We start from the raw sequence: 15,717 nt of genomic DNA, 5'->3' as shown, positions 1-15,717 counted from the left end.
TATGACGTAAATTAGTAAGAGAGGCATTTACGCCATAAGACTCCATACTGCATCTGGAGGTGCGAATGCAGTATAGTAATCTACATATTTCCGTATCAGTTTGCATTTCCTTGTCATTCTTGAGAATAATATTTCCTTACATTGTTCTAAATGAACATATTGGGCCGCCAGCAGGAAGTAGGTCTGTTTGTTCTAAATGAAAATGATGTCACTGAATTGAATCCACACAGAAAAAGGCTGCAGTGGACGGATCTAGCACAGAAAGGGAGCTATATATTTTTTACGTCTGTTATTTTTTCACAAAAGAAAATGTCCTGCCATTGCCATTAATTTTCCAAAACCAACGAAAAATTCGTAAAAAAGAAGAAAAGTTTGACAAAAATGGGTAACAGTTTAAGACCGTTTAAACTTTTTAGCTACTTATTTGCAGTAGAATTTAGTACACTTCACCGGAAATCTAGCTGCGGGTACAAATAAACTATCTTGCTCAAGAGCTTATTATATTGATTAATTTTTTATTAAATGACAAGAAATTAAAGTAGGAACTTAAAATATTAAGCTAAAAGTTGCTGTAAGAGTCTAGTTTATGATGTTTAATGTGATACCGAAGCACATACAATCTTCGTGCTTTGTAAGGACACACAGGACATTGCAAGTTCGGTTCCCTGCCGCATTCTTGGCGAATATGTCGACTTAGCGTTTTTTTGTGGTGATAGACCTTTTGACATTTTGGACAAATAAATTTAACACCATCCCACGAATTTGGCATAACAACATCAATATGGCTCTGATGTGTGCGTCCTCGACATGATCCTACAAAGAAAAACTAATAATTAGAATTTACTAAATAGGTCTATAAGTAAAGTTAACAAAGACACTTTTCTACATTTACGTGCAAGTAGTGTCACTGAAAACGCCAATGTTTTATTAAATAAATTAAGTACATAAATGCTTTCTTGCTATGTGATGTTTTAGGCTCCACTTTGTTTTACATTTATAAATACAAAAGTTACAAGCAAATTGAGGATCTTTTCCACATTCGTATCTTTTATGTTGAATTAAACCACGTCGCCATCTGTACGTGCGATTACATTTATCGCATATGTGGTGCTTTCTATGGAAAAGTGTAGTAGACGTATCGTCCATGTTGTCTAAAACAAAAAAAAAATTTTTCGATTACGTAAATGGTGAAGTTTATGCAGTAGTGTATACTACTCTAATTCTGAGAACGTGAGGCGCAATACCCTCCATTAGTGGCGATGCAACATCTTGTTTCAATGCAGGGTTTACATTATAAGTATAATTTGGGTGATTAGGATTCAGGAATATAGGAAAGGATACATTTATAATTATATGTATAAAATTTCAATTGAAATGTGCCACTTATTTTGCTTTTTTTTTTTTTTTTAGGTATGGCTTCGACTACTTGGGTCTTCTCGACATTCATACACATACCTTCCAAGTAAAAAGTAAGTATTTTAGAACTTTATATTTTTATACATTGCTGTATATCCCTATTGCTTTCAGGAACTTTAGCACATTCTTCAAGTTTGGTATTTCGTTAAGGTTGCTTCTAACATCTTCCTTTAGGTTAAACCTATCACGCTGATTTACATACTTAACACAATCACAGATTACATGCTTCACAGAGAGATCAACATTACACGTATTGCATCGCGGCCTGGGATCACCCGTCAAAAGATATTGGTGCGTGACATTTGTGTGGCCTAATCTTAACCGATGTATCTTTATTTGTTCATCTCTACGAAAATCTTTCAGGTATAGTTTTTCCTTCACCGATAGTTTAACATGTGATAGGGATGTACTTTGTCTTTCCCATTTGCCTTGCCAGATTTCTATTATTTTTTGTTTAAGGTGACATTGTACGTCCGTCATTTTGACATGCTCCTCATCAATTCTTGGACCTGTTATTGCAATTTTCGCTGCTCTATCAACCATTTCATTTCCATTAATGCCAGAATGTCCAGGTACCCAAACAAAAACAGGTCTGACATTATGCTCACTCAGGTCCACCAAACAACCTTGGCATAAACGAGCCAGAGGATCTCTCGTGTATATATCTTTTACAGCATTTATGGCATTTAAAGAGTCGCTAACTATCAAATATGTTTTATTTGTAGGTTCTACGGGAATGTGTACCAGAGCCTTCCATAATGCAAACTGTTCCGCAGTATACACCGAGGTTATAGGGTTTAGGGCCCAGGAGTGGACCACACCATCAACTACCATGGCGGATCCCGCCCCTTGTTGGTTTTTCGAGCCATCAGTAAAGATAACCGTTTTATTTGTGTAGTTGTTAGCGATCTCCTCACCTAAGCTTCTTCAATAACTATTCATTTTCGTTGAGGCATCAATTCCATGCAATGTTTGATGTTTGTAGCTTGAGCTCCTTTTTTTTAATAATTAAAGATTTCTCAAAGTTGGGTAAATATTTATGATTGTAATCAATTCGTTGTTCTAATGAAACGACTGAACTATAATTATACTGAACGCGCGCTCCGACGGCCAGCACGTTCCGAGAGAGAGGGCCACAAGGGGGATCTCTGTCCCACTCTAGTGCATGCATAGAGCAGCCTATTTGATATGTTTTGAATTTATATTAATGATCAGTTTCCCAATGAATGACAGTGACAGAAATCCCCCTTGAGGTACGTCACGCTAATAAGCCCCCAAGGTCTGATCATGAAATTGATAGAAATTATCCATTTCTAGGCACCTTAATAACACATTTAGAATAAAACAATTTGCGGAAGAATGCCTAAATTTTCCACAATCTTAATTAAAAGTTCACTTCATTTTCTGGAAATCTGGTGTTATTTTATGTATAGTTTGTCATTCTTAAGTTGGTGAAACTGAAAAATGTTGTGACAGCTTTGTTTATTAATTTATAAACAAAGGTGACAGCTAATTTTTGTAGGAGGTTGTGTTAACTTCTTCGTCTACTAAATTGAAATATGCTGGATTTAACGTGTATATTCACAGGAATGTAATCAAAGTAGTATAACATAACAGGTACGAGTATAATACACAATACCATTTAGGTTTTGTTCGACTTATGCACCAAATAAGCGACACTTCCATGTTACTTGGGGATACACTTTAACAACACTACTTGTTGAAGCGTATATAGTCTAACCCCTTGAATGCATTAGAGAAGAAGAATGTCGTAGAGAAGGTTACATATTGCATGTGGCAAAGATCAACCGTGTATTAAATCATGGAAAAATAATATAACCTCTTAAGAAATTAAAGTTGGAATGTTAACAACACCACTACCAACCGAAAAACAATCATGAAAATTGGAATTGGAGTAATATAACCTCACTTTCGACGAAATGAATTCAACTTTGAATGAAGATTGTGGAAAATGTAAGGCTTCTTCCGACAATTTTTTAACTGAAAACGTGTTATTAAGGTGCCCTCTATCCTTTTCTATCAATTTCATGATCGTACCTGGGGGACTTTTTAGCGTCACGTAACCTCCCCCTTGCACTATCTCTCTCGGCGCGCTACGTTTCTATGACAGAGACCGCCGGTGTGCGTTCCAGTATAATTATAGTTAAGTGAATGAAACCTAAAATTAACCTAACCTGCGTGAAGGAGTTTCTTATAATCTCATTATTATAGATGTTAATAATCATGTGTGGCCAACCATTTCAGCGAACGAGCCAAATATGAAAAGTAAGGTTTCATTCCGAGCCACGCAATTGTTTTTGTTAATTGAAGCAAACAAATTTTAGTAACATAATTACCTAAATAGAATTAAAGAAATTGTTGTAGGGACTATGATTATATTTCATACATTACAACCATAAGAGATGGATTTATTTGAAGTTGGCTTTTAATGAAAAATTTTTCAGGAAAACAAAATCGACGAGTAAAAAGTGGGATCTTCTTTCGTACCTACCATTCTCAAAAAACACAACTGTACAATGAACTATAGGTAATATAAATAGTTCCTTCCTTCAATTTCCGATTCCCACAAACCTTTTTCAATAGAAAATGAAATCATAAGCGTTCCATGACATCGTTTATTTGAGAGACTGAATATATCTAATGTAATTGTTTTACATTAGTGATTAGGAACACCATTAGCCGATAGACGGAATTGCTGCCGCTTCATCAAATATATTAGTTTTGTACTCGCCCACAGATATCAGAAGCTACCACTTTCCTTCCACCACTTTCTAGAAGATGCAGAAAATGTACCACAAAGCTCACCGCTGTTTCCCAAGCTTCGCGGGCCATAAGATAACACAAGGCGGGCCGCGTGTTGGTCACTCATGTATGCAGAGCATTTGGATTTTACTAGTATAACAGTTCAAAAGAATGATCCTAATATTCCGTGAGTATATTAATAATAAAATTGTTACAAGAGATATATTAAGTCAATTGTTACTATAATAGGAAAATAGGTACCTATCAAAAAAATGTCATACGAAACATAGCATATAAAACTATAAGTAACAATTAGTATACACACACATAGAATCATTAAATATGACAATCGTATAGGTATATATATTTTTTTATCGTGGCCATTCCAATACGTTATCAAAATTTATTCTGTTCTGCAAACGCAAATATAAAAAATTTCGTGAGCGAAGACGAATTCTTTAATGATTCCAGGAGTATCCTTGTAAGGAAGCAAAATAAACTACCGAATTTCCGTTTTGACCAAAACGCTGCACAAGAATATGTTTTTATGTTTAATTCTTTAATCAAGCGATTATCATAACAAAAACTATCGTCGTCTTTGCATAGATGATCCACTCGGATGTCGAAAGTGAAATAATCTCTAATAATCAACTCCAAGCGAAAATGTGTCGGTGGCGTGTGAATGTATGAGACTGCAGTTCTTGTTTATAATAAAACCTCAAATGGCAAATTCCACATTCAAATTGCTTCGTTTTTCCACATTCAACTTTCTGATGGCGACGTAAATTTCTTTGCAGTGTATATCTCCGAGGGCAGTCATCGCATTGAAACGGTCTAGCTTTCGATGATCTTCGTTGGGGGTGCAATACTGAAAAAAAAGCATTACTTTTTTGTTACATTGTGGTATCAAACATCCCTACACCTGTGTTAATTGATTTCTACATAAGTAACACTGAAATGAAATTCTGGAACTGCAGTCAAGTTCGAACAAACGATGGAGTTAGTTTTTTTATTTATTGTGTTACATATTATTCGTGCGGTTCGTCCTTACCCCGTGAATTTTACACCATCACTGTGTAATAATATTGAGTAGAAGTAGATGCCTCTATAGGAACCAAAACTCGTAATTCATAAATGTGTCTTGCATCACTTAATACCATTTCATAGTTTATAAAGTTCAGGACATTTTTACTTAATGGATACAATAAAATGAGATTGCGCTGTTCACTGAGCGCATTCTCATATTCTTCGAAGTCACCTTACTCTTCACTAGACTCGTCTATAATTAACAAAGAAAATAGTGCTATTGAAAATTTTAGAACAAAACTTTGTGGTTATTATTTATCACTCAATTTTCCATCAAAACCGATTATGATCAAAGATCCGTTACGTAAAACAAGTGGACAGTAAGTGAGATGTAAGTGACATGCTGAAGTAAAAACATGACCTTGTTAGAGTGTGATGGAGAATATAAAATACACGACTTGATTTGCCACTGAAATTTCAAATAACCCGATAATAATTACATAAATAAAATTTGTATTAATAAGGTTCACATTTTCATGTGGTCAGAATATTTGTAATATATCGCTGTTAGAAATACTATGTTCTAAATTCAAATATTCATTCAATGGTAACATTTTTATTTAACCTATTCACAAACCGATATGAAGATAGTAAACATATTTTATCGTCATGTGTGAGTGGTATACCTATCTAACTCCTAAATATTGAATCACCCTAGACAGGAGTATTTTTATTATTCCACTGTGTTATGAAAGCACTTACAATCAAGATAGCGTTTAGACGAATCAATGATTGAACTAAACAATGCACCTTGTAATAGACTGGATTCATTATTAACCAAATAATTTAATCCAATTTACGTACATAATTAGAAAAATATAAATATGTATATATATATATATTTTAAAATTAAACCATGAATTCAAACGTTTACAATGAGCACCTTGCACATTACATAATTTTCGTAATGTTTACATTTATTTGTAATTTAATAAAAATATGCTGCGTAGGTAAATAAGATCACAATGGTAATCATAACACCTATCGCCCAGATTAAAAAAAAAGTACCTATGCATTTTTCGGATTGCCCTGACGTTCATGGTAACGTACATTAAACCATGCGGTCTACATTCTAGAAGGAATTTTACAAAATTACTAACTTGCACTATAGAAATTACTAAAGTCACTTTAACTGGAATGTTTCACCAATTCAAACAAAAATGACTGTATACATGTTTATATAATGGATCTTTGATCGTCAACAAAAGGTAATCGGTATAAAATGAAACCAATGAAGATACGCATCAAGTTACCATACATCTTGGATTGTACGCTAGCGACTGAAATAGAACACTGCGTCCTTGTCCGCTTCTTAGAACATACGTGATCAAAGATCCATTATACAAACTGTATGTGTAAATCTGATTGTTTTAGTCTCTTACTCCATTCTTATTTGATAATACCTTTTACATTACTGGGTCACACGATGGCTTGCAATTCCTTACATTTTTTACAAGATACTGAGAACAAAAAAACACACACATGCCTTATCGTCCCCTTGAACGTTGCAAACTACTTACCTGTTCTGATTTTAGCAGTTATTCCATTTCGTTTTTGATTACAGGAAATCCGTGTTTTATATGGCACCTCACGTGTACGTTTAAGTTATCTTTGCGTTTACACTTATAGTTACAACCTTTAATGGCACAAATAAAAGCTGGTTCTTTTCCGCATTCATACCGTTGATGGCGTGTCAGAGAATGAGAGTACTTATAATTTCTTCCGCAGTCGGCACAGTGGTATAGAATTAAACCTACAAAACGTTTAATATTAGAATCACATTGTCAAAGACTTTTTGGAACACATCTTTACACTATGTTAAATCGAAGATCCAAACTAAATAAACTAATTCCAAAAGTCTAAATTTTCTAATTCAAATAACAAATGACAATTACCACTCTATCTTATCCAAAAGACCGATATACGTTATTTTAGGAACGCTTGTAGTTTGTGCATTTTATCATTTTGGCACATCTGGTGAATTCAACTAAACGAAACCTAAAAAACATCTTCTACAATATTATAATGGTCCGAACGTCTTTGTAAAAAAAACCACCTAGTATTTGAGCAACATATATTTGAATCGTTCACAAATTTAAGCTGTGTAACATTATACAATGTTTCTTCAAAGTATCCTTTCTCTTGCACTTATAGACACAGAAAGGACATTGGAATTGAGGCTTCTTTCCACATTCATACTTGACATGTCTCGATAAATTATAACTTTGATTGTACGCTTTTCCACAACTGTCACACCGATGCGAAGCGATTTTGAAATATTGCTCGGGAGCAGCTACAAGCAATGATAGCATATTACACAAACAGGATTATTATCTATCAAAAGATGGTATCTAGGCGCACAGCTTTTGATACAAAAATTAAAATAGTACTACTTCATCTTCAAATTTTCAGCTTTACTTAAATTGTATAAAACATTAAAAGATTAGCGTTATTTCTTAAAAATAAAACTCCCCACATATAGCGGTCCAAGGTATGGTATTTAGCCTTTAGTATTTTTGTTCGAATCTCGGGTAATTTTTTTCATCTTGATTGTTGAAAATGTTGACCGAACATGCATAAAATTCGTTTCTTCGGTACTGGATGAATGGGATGCATAAATAACGACATCTGATAATTAAAGTTATACCCGAACGTAATAATTGCAAATAAGTTAGTAAATGTGTTATGAATTTTAAAAGCCGTTTGGATATATTTAAATTCGCTGGTGGAAGGTGATAATAGCAAAATTGTTTTCTTTGAATGATGGTGGTAATTTGTAAAGTAGGTATATTGTTTTAAGCGCATTGTACACTTATTTATTTAGGAAAATTAATTGCGTTTACACAGCAGTAATGATGACAACAATTTACGGGTGGATAATGAAGATGATTTATAAAAACCAGACGAAATATAATTTTCGCGGAATCAAATAGTAATAATCGTCTATACAATATGAATTCTGGCACTTTTACTATTTAAATTCTTCAGAAGAATATGAATGTTTATTGCGCATATGCTGTATCAAATTACTTCTTAGATGTGATTTTTTACCGCAAATATCGCAGATTTGTAGAGGATCTTTTTGACATTCGTACCTCAGGTGCCGTAGCAAAGAACTTCTCAGTTTGTATACCTTGTTACATGTTAAGCAAGTGGCAGCACTTGCAGGTGTCCTAAGCGGTGTTCCTAAAATTATTCAAATTAAGCATCTTCGACGACATAATAAAAAAACGAATGCTTAATATTAATAAAAGCATTTTTAAATATTTCATTGGTCATGGTTTACTATGCGTGCAATTATGCACAAACGTAGAACGCAAAATCAGTAGGCCTGTAAATATCGGTTCATAAATACTAATGATGTAATATAGTCTGTAAAATGAGTAAGTTTCGATTTCGGATTAGAGCTTAATTAACGCATGCCATCAGTTTATATATCTTTGCTGTTCTAACACATAATAATTGTGGTAGAAGGCAAGTGGGTAGCCAGTTTTGTCACCGCCGGTGGTGAACTAAGAGGACCGCTCTACGTTAAAGGAATTTTAAATGGAAATAAATGCACCGAAAAGACATACCAATAGGTAAGTTCTTCTTAGTTCACCACCCGCGGTGACAAAACTGGCTACCCACTTGCCTTCTACCACAATTATTATGTGATAGAACAGCAAAGATATATAAACTGATGGCGTGCGTTAATTAAGCGCTAATCCGAAATCGAAACTTACTCATTTTACAGACTATAGTCACCGTCACTGTGCCGTAGGTTGAAACTGACATACGCCACAGGGCTCTGTTAGTACTCAGACTCACCACCAGCTTCCAAGTTACAGTTTTCAGGTTGTGAGGCTCACTCTAACGGTAGTAACAGGCATCCACAAAGATGGATCCAAGCTCCCTTTGCCAGAATATGAACACACACTTACACACACCCTCTCTCACCCTCTCTCTCACACACAAAATGACCAAATATCAAAAATTGGGAAGGAAATGAGGGCCGGAAATGCCATTTGTAATGTGTAAACGAGGTCGGGAGGGAGTGAAGAAGTATAAATTTCTGTAAACCACAAAGCTACAGGACAATTTTATTCCTTTCTTAATATAGATATTTGCACAAGTCACAACTCTGACAATTCATATCCTTTCTTCGTATAATAAGGAGGTCGCACTCTTAATTCAAAATGTCAACTGTATGAGTTTTGACTTACAACAATTGAATCATTTCTTTGTTAATGCATTTATTTTGGTCAGATTGTTGCGTCACCAAGCCCCAAACTAATATGTTGTAGTTTTCTTCAGAATAATCTCTTCATTAGCGTTTCATGAACTGTATCCTCAAAAAAACACACAGAATAAGCACATTAGTCGTATAGGTGTGAGCAATCATTACCACGGTAGAATGTTTTCTCTTATTCACTCGTACAATATATTTAATCAAACCTGATAGTTAAAATCGGCTACTTGTAAACATATTACATATGTATGTTCTCCACTTATTGGCACCTTAAGTAGACATAATAACAGAAACAGTAGTAAAACAAGCATTACTAAATAACATTTCGAGTCACAGCTAAAAAAATGTTTGTAAACAAAATTACTTACTGCATGCTTACTAAGTTACATTTTTGACATGATCAATATGTCTACACCGCATATGATTGTCAAGGGTTGCCCGTCGTTTTGCCTTATAGGGGCAATATATACATGCATATTGCGCTTCAATGCCGCATTCATATCTTTGATGTAGCAGTAAACTTTTCTTCCACTTATAATTTCTGTTACACTGCTCACAGGTATAAATCAGTTGCTCCATATTTATTCCTAAAAAGATAATTTTGAACAAATTGACAACAGAAGTTAAGAAATTTAGTTCCTGCGGCCCAGGAAAACGGAAATTATGAAATAATTCTTTTAACACCTATCGGTAAGAAAGTGTAACATAACATAAATAAGCAACAATTTGCTATACTAAATTATTCGCATCGTTTATTGATGTTTAACGAATCCACCATTTCAGAATGTTGTTAAAGATTAACAGAAGACTATAACTTGCATGTCTTCTTCGACCTTTTTCGAAACGTCTCTTTAGACACACTACAACTTGAATTGCAGTGCTCTAACTTTTTTGCAATGTTTTGAAACCGCAGTTGATTATTTCAGTATTCGGTAAACGTAATTTTTCTGAAGCTACTTTAGAAACAAAGTTTCGTCTTTAAAAAGGGTGAAAAATGTGATTTTCTTCTCTAGCGAGGAAAGTAAAAAACAACTGCTGCGTTAATCTCAATAATGACATTTAAAATTGAACCATACCCCGTATCTACTCGTAGATTGCTATGCGTCAAACTTCAGTATTGCATACGATAATTTTTCAATTTTGATTGTAGTTTCAGAAACAAATATGTGTAAAACTTGAGAAGAAAGTCCACTTTCTTCTCCAGTTGTACAAATAACTATTTCACAACTTAAAAGAACTCGATGAAAGACTCAATATCTTAGCAATATAAGAAATAGAAGCTAAAATGTACGACCGGACCCGACAAACCAGGAGCTTGCAATACCTTCTAGAATGCCTTTGTTTAGTCCCCTACCAACCCTCCTTGTCCATCAACCCGACAAAAACGGAGCTAGTTCTCTTCACAAGAAAAAGAAAGGTAGAGGGTATTCGAGCTCCCCTGCTCCCTCATTTCCAATGTCTCCAATGGTTGCAAGGATTGCGAAATCTGTGACTTGTTTAAATACTTCATTAAAATTTTACTTGAAATAGAAAATTTTAAGACGTTAATACATAATAACAATAATACCTACGAACTTAAACAGTTCTTATTATTACAATTTGAACAAAACTTGTTTTGAAGAAATATTAATTTTGATACCCCCTAGTTACCATTTCAGTAGAGGATTAGAATTCACCCTCTACACTATAATATAGCTAACCTACAAAACTATTGGATACTATTGTAAGTAAAACACTGATTAATAATGTAATAGTGTAAATAGAAATTTAATCAAAGCACGAGAAATAACACATACAACGAAAATGAGTCTCTCTTCGTGTGCAACTCAACAAGACACTTAATTGACATTCATGCGCGCACACACCACTTCCTTCCTCAAACGCGTCAACTTCAAATTATAACAGATACCTACCTACCACTAGTTTACTTACATATGAATTTAAACTAACATTTGGATCAAGAAATCCATATTTTTTAATTTATATATCATTTAGAAGTTCTACATTTCGCCAGACGAGATCGTTGATATACTTATAGGATACCACACAAACACGGAGGGCCCGGTATTCCTGGATATAAATCCTATGATGCGTTTTGCGGTTATCCAAATAACCCTCCTAAGGTTGTTGCTATTGCAAATATTGTTTTATTGCAGCTACGAAGGCATTAAAGTACTAAATATAACGCATATTTTATTTTATGTCTTACTAACATATAATAGCACATTTTATATCTGTGATACGCGGGCATAAAGTACCACTTTATGCCCTAGGGCATTAAGTATCACCATAGTAACTCATTTATACTTAATGACAAAACAGAAACGTCAATTATTAAATGTCAATACCTATTAACTGTCACAAGTGCGAGCCGTAGGGCTCTCCGTGCGAAAGATTCCTTACAGATAAAATACATGTCACTTCTTAAAGAAAAACGCAACAATGGAACAAACTTTATTAACATTTCATAAATACGTCCTGAAAAATAGCAGTATTTATTTTTTTTCATTAATATTAAAGGTGCAATTACTGAAAGATCCCGAAAAGATAGCATTGCCACCGTTTAAACTTACTGGTGAATTAGTATTTGCCAGATGATTTGACGCTGTACTAATATTTAGCGATTCTCCCGCAATTAGCTTAGCTGCCTTGTTCTTGCTTGTTAAACTGTCTTCAATATACCCTTCTACTACAGTTGTACTCTTCCATCCCCCATGTCTCTTTAGTGTAGTCATGCTAGCACCGGCATCCGCGAGTAACGTAGCAGAAGTTCTACGCATGCAATGACCCGTATAACTTTCAGGATTCTTTAAGCCTAAGTAACTTGCAATTGTAGAGGGGATTTTCCCAAACGTGTTCTTCCCAACAGGTTGAGCAATGCAAAGCCCTTTCCTGTAGCCTAAAAACAACCGCTTCAAGTTGCAGTGCTGCGGACGCAGTGCTAAATACTTTTTTACGGTTTGGATGGCTTCCATTTCCGTCTCATTAATAATGGAAAATATTCGCTACTTATCAGTTTTTGTTTGAGGAATTGTAACCACAATAACTTCACCTCTATCTTCTACATCACTAATAAGCATGTCGCATAGTTCTTGCCTTCTGCATCCGCCGTAGATCCCAAATATTAGTGCCACTTTCACTAATAAATATTCGTGGTTAGGTGCTTGCCGCAAAAACTTTAAAATATCCTCGCGCGTTAATACGCTTGATTTCTTGGACACGTGACCTTTGGAGACGTTTTTTAAAAATTGCGTCAATTTTGCATAATTTCCAATATTAACATTTTTGTTCAAAAGCAGCGTTTTTTTAATCATAGAAAATTTAGTCCATAAAGACGTTGGTTGAAACACTTCAGACTATAACACACAGCCATTAAACAAATCAAAAGAAATGAAAATACTAAACTCACCAATTCCTGAAAGTGCGCTAAGAGTACTACTTCATTAATAATTCCTGTACCGTTGTTGGCTAACCATTTAACAAACTTTGAGTATTCCAGATTATATAAACTTTTAGACTTATGTGGAATTAATTGGTCCGCTGCAAGATTGGCCTTATTTTGAATACTTTCTGGAACTTCATCCATGATGAATTGAGTAAACGTTTGACGTTTGGATGGTTTCAATAGTAACTATAGTTTCAATCACATTAACAAATTCGAACCACTCATACTTGATCAAACATAATGAATTGTTTTGTAAACGAATATTTACTTTGACGAAAGAAACTATTTTGTATGTACCACGGGCATAAACTGATGATTATACTCTCGGGCGACTAAAAAGCTCGGGCGGGCCTATCGGCCCTCGAGCTTTTTAACTCATCGCCCTCGAGGATATAAACATCAGCTTTATGCCCTTAATACATAAATAACTAATTCATCAAAATAATTTTTTTACAACTGTTTTTACATATATGTATGTATTGTGTGCAACAGTGTCGACCTCAGTTGGAAAACTGTATATTTTATACAGAGACCTGCTGTCTCTGATTTTATACACCAAATAAGTTTTGTTGATAAAGCAAAAACGACTTTCCGCCGCTTCTTGTTGCTCTTTGAATGAATAAAATGAAGTCATAATTGGTTTTCTTATAAAGACATTGTTGTTCCATTACAATCGGCGAAAAAGAACCGACTACGGTTTTCATCAGAAAAATCCTAAGAAAAATTAGAAACATTACAATACATTGCGTTATTGCGTTATTAATAACAAAATCATGGACATGATTTTAAAAAAAACAACAAAATGCATTAAATTACCCTTCTAAAACTTCTTTTCCATTTAATTGTCTTTATAGTGTCGGAGATTTTATTTTGTTCTATTTTAAATACAAAAAAACCTCACCACGCTCTAGTCAAGTGATTTAGCAAGAAACATGGCTAATTAAAAAATGATGCATTGATTTTACGACATTTTATTACAGACAGTTTTTAACAGAAATAATGTGATTGATGTTTAACACTGATATGTACTTTCAAATTTCCTTTCTGTTTGAATGATCGCTTGCAATAGACACACACAAACGTTCCTTGCTTATTGCAACACTCAAATCTAATGTGTCGACGTAAATTAGGTCTATGTTTGTAGGATTTTCCACAGTCAGGACAACCATGTCTTTGTGAAGATTCATCAATTGTACCTAAAAGAAAACTATAGTCGTACTGCTGGTTATAACTAGCTTCATAATGTTACGCTATGAAGATAACGAAAAAGTCGAGAAAGGTACCGCTCTAGAACATCTGTTTTGCTGGTTCAAATTCGTGTTTTATTGTTCGACGATTACAAATCAAATCATACATTTCACATTCTCTTTCCACAAAATAAAATAAATTGAACTGCGCAAGGCAAGGGAAAACCAAATAAATTTAAAGTTTTGTACAACATCCTTACCGCCATTGTAACCCTTGTTATTTGTGGATACTAAAAAAGGACAGAAGTCAACAATTATTTACTTAGGATATACAGAGTGGCCCAACGAGAAGTATACAGAAGGCTTTTAGGGTATTAAATTTAGAAATTTCGAAAAATCCTCGAACACGTCAATTTTGTATTCGAGGGGGACAACTTTTGGAATACAAATCACGAACCCAAGTCTTCACCTCTCTACGTAGGGAGCTTAACCCCTAAAATTGTTCATACTTTAACAATATCGCAAGTGTTATAGTTGATAACCCACCGCTAACCTCGCCGCTAACTAACATTGACCCTCTTACCTATTGTGATAGTTCATCTGCTCGTGATAATTGCAAGTTTAAATTCACCAACGTTTCCCAAATAAATGTTCGAGAGGTCATAAATACGTTAAAGTGCAAGTGCAAACTTTATCAAAAGAAACGTCCGCCTATTGGTTAGACCTATCACAGTAATTATCATCTCCATAATTAATTCTGGTAGTTTTCCGGATACGCTGAAATCTGCTGTTATTATTCCAATACCCAAGAAAGGTAATAAGAATGACATCAGCGCGTACAGGCCTATATCCATTCTTCCCATATTCTCGAAAATATGCGAAAGAATTTTAAATCAACAAATAATGTCTTATTTGGAAGCTAGTAATTTACTTCATGATAAACAGTTTGGCTTTCGTAAAGGTAGAGGTACCTCGAATGCGATCATTGAATTTACGAGGAGCACGCTCAAGGCATTTGAAAATGGATTCCACACTGTGGCAACGTTCATAGACATGTCTAAAAGCATTCGACTGTGTTAATCACGAAATTTTAATAAGAAAACTAAGACTTGTTTATAACTTCGACTCGAATAGCTGTTCCATAATATCATCGTACCTAAGTGGAAGATCCCAGTGTGTCCTTTTTAATAATGTGGTCTCGCATAAGCTTACTCATTGCTTAACATGCTTGATATACAAGCTATTAATAAGTACAAGAACGACCGTGGTTTAGTCAATACTCAATGAAATCATAGACTTCCCTGCGGATTTGTTGTGTAATGTGTACGAAATTTTAGTTCTAGGTAATTTGTTTATCTTAGTTGGTATTTAAGTTGGTAATTCCCCTTTTTCTAGTGTAATTTTCAAATTTTCACATAACCTGTCATAAAAAAAACACCACGTTGTTAGACGTTTCTTCCTGTTAAGCTGTGGTCCGCTTTGGGGCCTCCCTTTTAATTTAATTATGTTATAAAAAGGATTGTTTGTTGTCCTTCAGACACAGGGACTGCGGAGGTGCATCGGCATTAAACTGAATTTATCTGGACCCC

The 15,717-nt window shown here is 34.5% G+C and overlaps 1 protein-coding gene and 1 long non-coding RNA gene across 2 annotated transcripts; both read right to left on the bottom strand.

Annotated features, from left to right (window-relative positions):
• Positions 1–5,426: 5,426 nt before the first annotated feature.
• LOC116173598 lies at positions 5,427–7,128 on the bottom strand. The gene is made up of 2 exons (XR_004145960.1): positions 6,786–7,128; positions 5,427–6,725 (listed from the first exon to the last, which is right to left on the bottom strand). It is a non-coding gene; the product is annotated as an uncharacterized LOC116173598 (long non-coding RNA).
• Positions 7,129–11,087: 3,959 nt separating this feature from the next.
• LOC116174375 lies at positions 11,088–13,175 on the bottom strand. The gene is made up of 2 exons (XM_031492288.1): positions 12,906–13,175; positions 11,088–12,852 (listed from the first exon to the last, which is right to left on the bottom strand). Exons 1-2 carry the CDS (start codon positions 13,080–13,082, stop codon positions 12,502–12,504), a joined length of 528 nt encoding a protein of 175 aa, XP_031348148.1. The 5' UTR covers positions 13,083–13,175; the 3' UTR covers positions 11,088–12,501.
• Between the last annotated feature and the right edge of the window lie 2,542 nt (positions 13,176–15,717).

This window comes from Photinus pyralis, unplaced genomic scaffold, assembly GCF_008802855.1.
Source record: "Photinus pyralis isolate 1611_PpyrPB1 unplaced genomic scaffold, Ppyr1.3 Ppyr1.4_LG6, whole genome shotgun sequence".
In the NCBI taxonomy this organism is placed as follows: Eukaryota; Metazoa; Arthropoda; class Insecta; order Coleoptera; family Lampyridae; genus Photinus; species Photinus pyralis.
The sequence above is the reverse complement of the archived record's forward strand: the minus strand, read 5'-3'. Positions and strand labels throughout refer to the sequence as shown.

Bases quoted from the DNA above. Each gene is read 5' to 3' on its own strand.
- LOC116174375 (XM_031492288.1), bottom strand. From the start codon at position 13,082: ATGGATGAAGTTCCAGAAAGTATTCAAAATAAGGCCAATCTTGCAGCG. The intron at 12,853-12,905 runs GTGAGTTTAGTA...TGTGTGTTATAG, and splicing joins TAGCGCACTTTCAGGAATTG to TCTGAAGTGTTTCAACCAAC.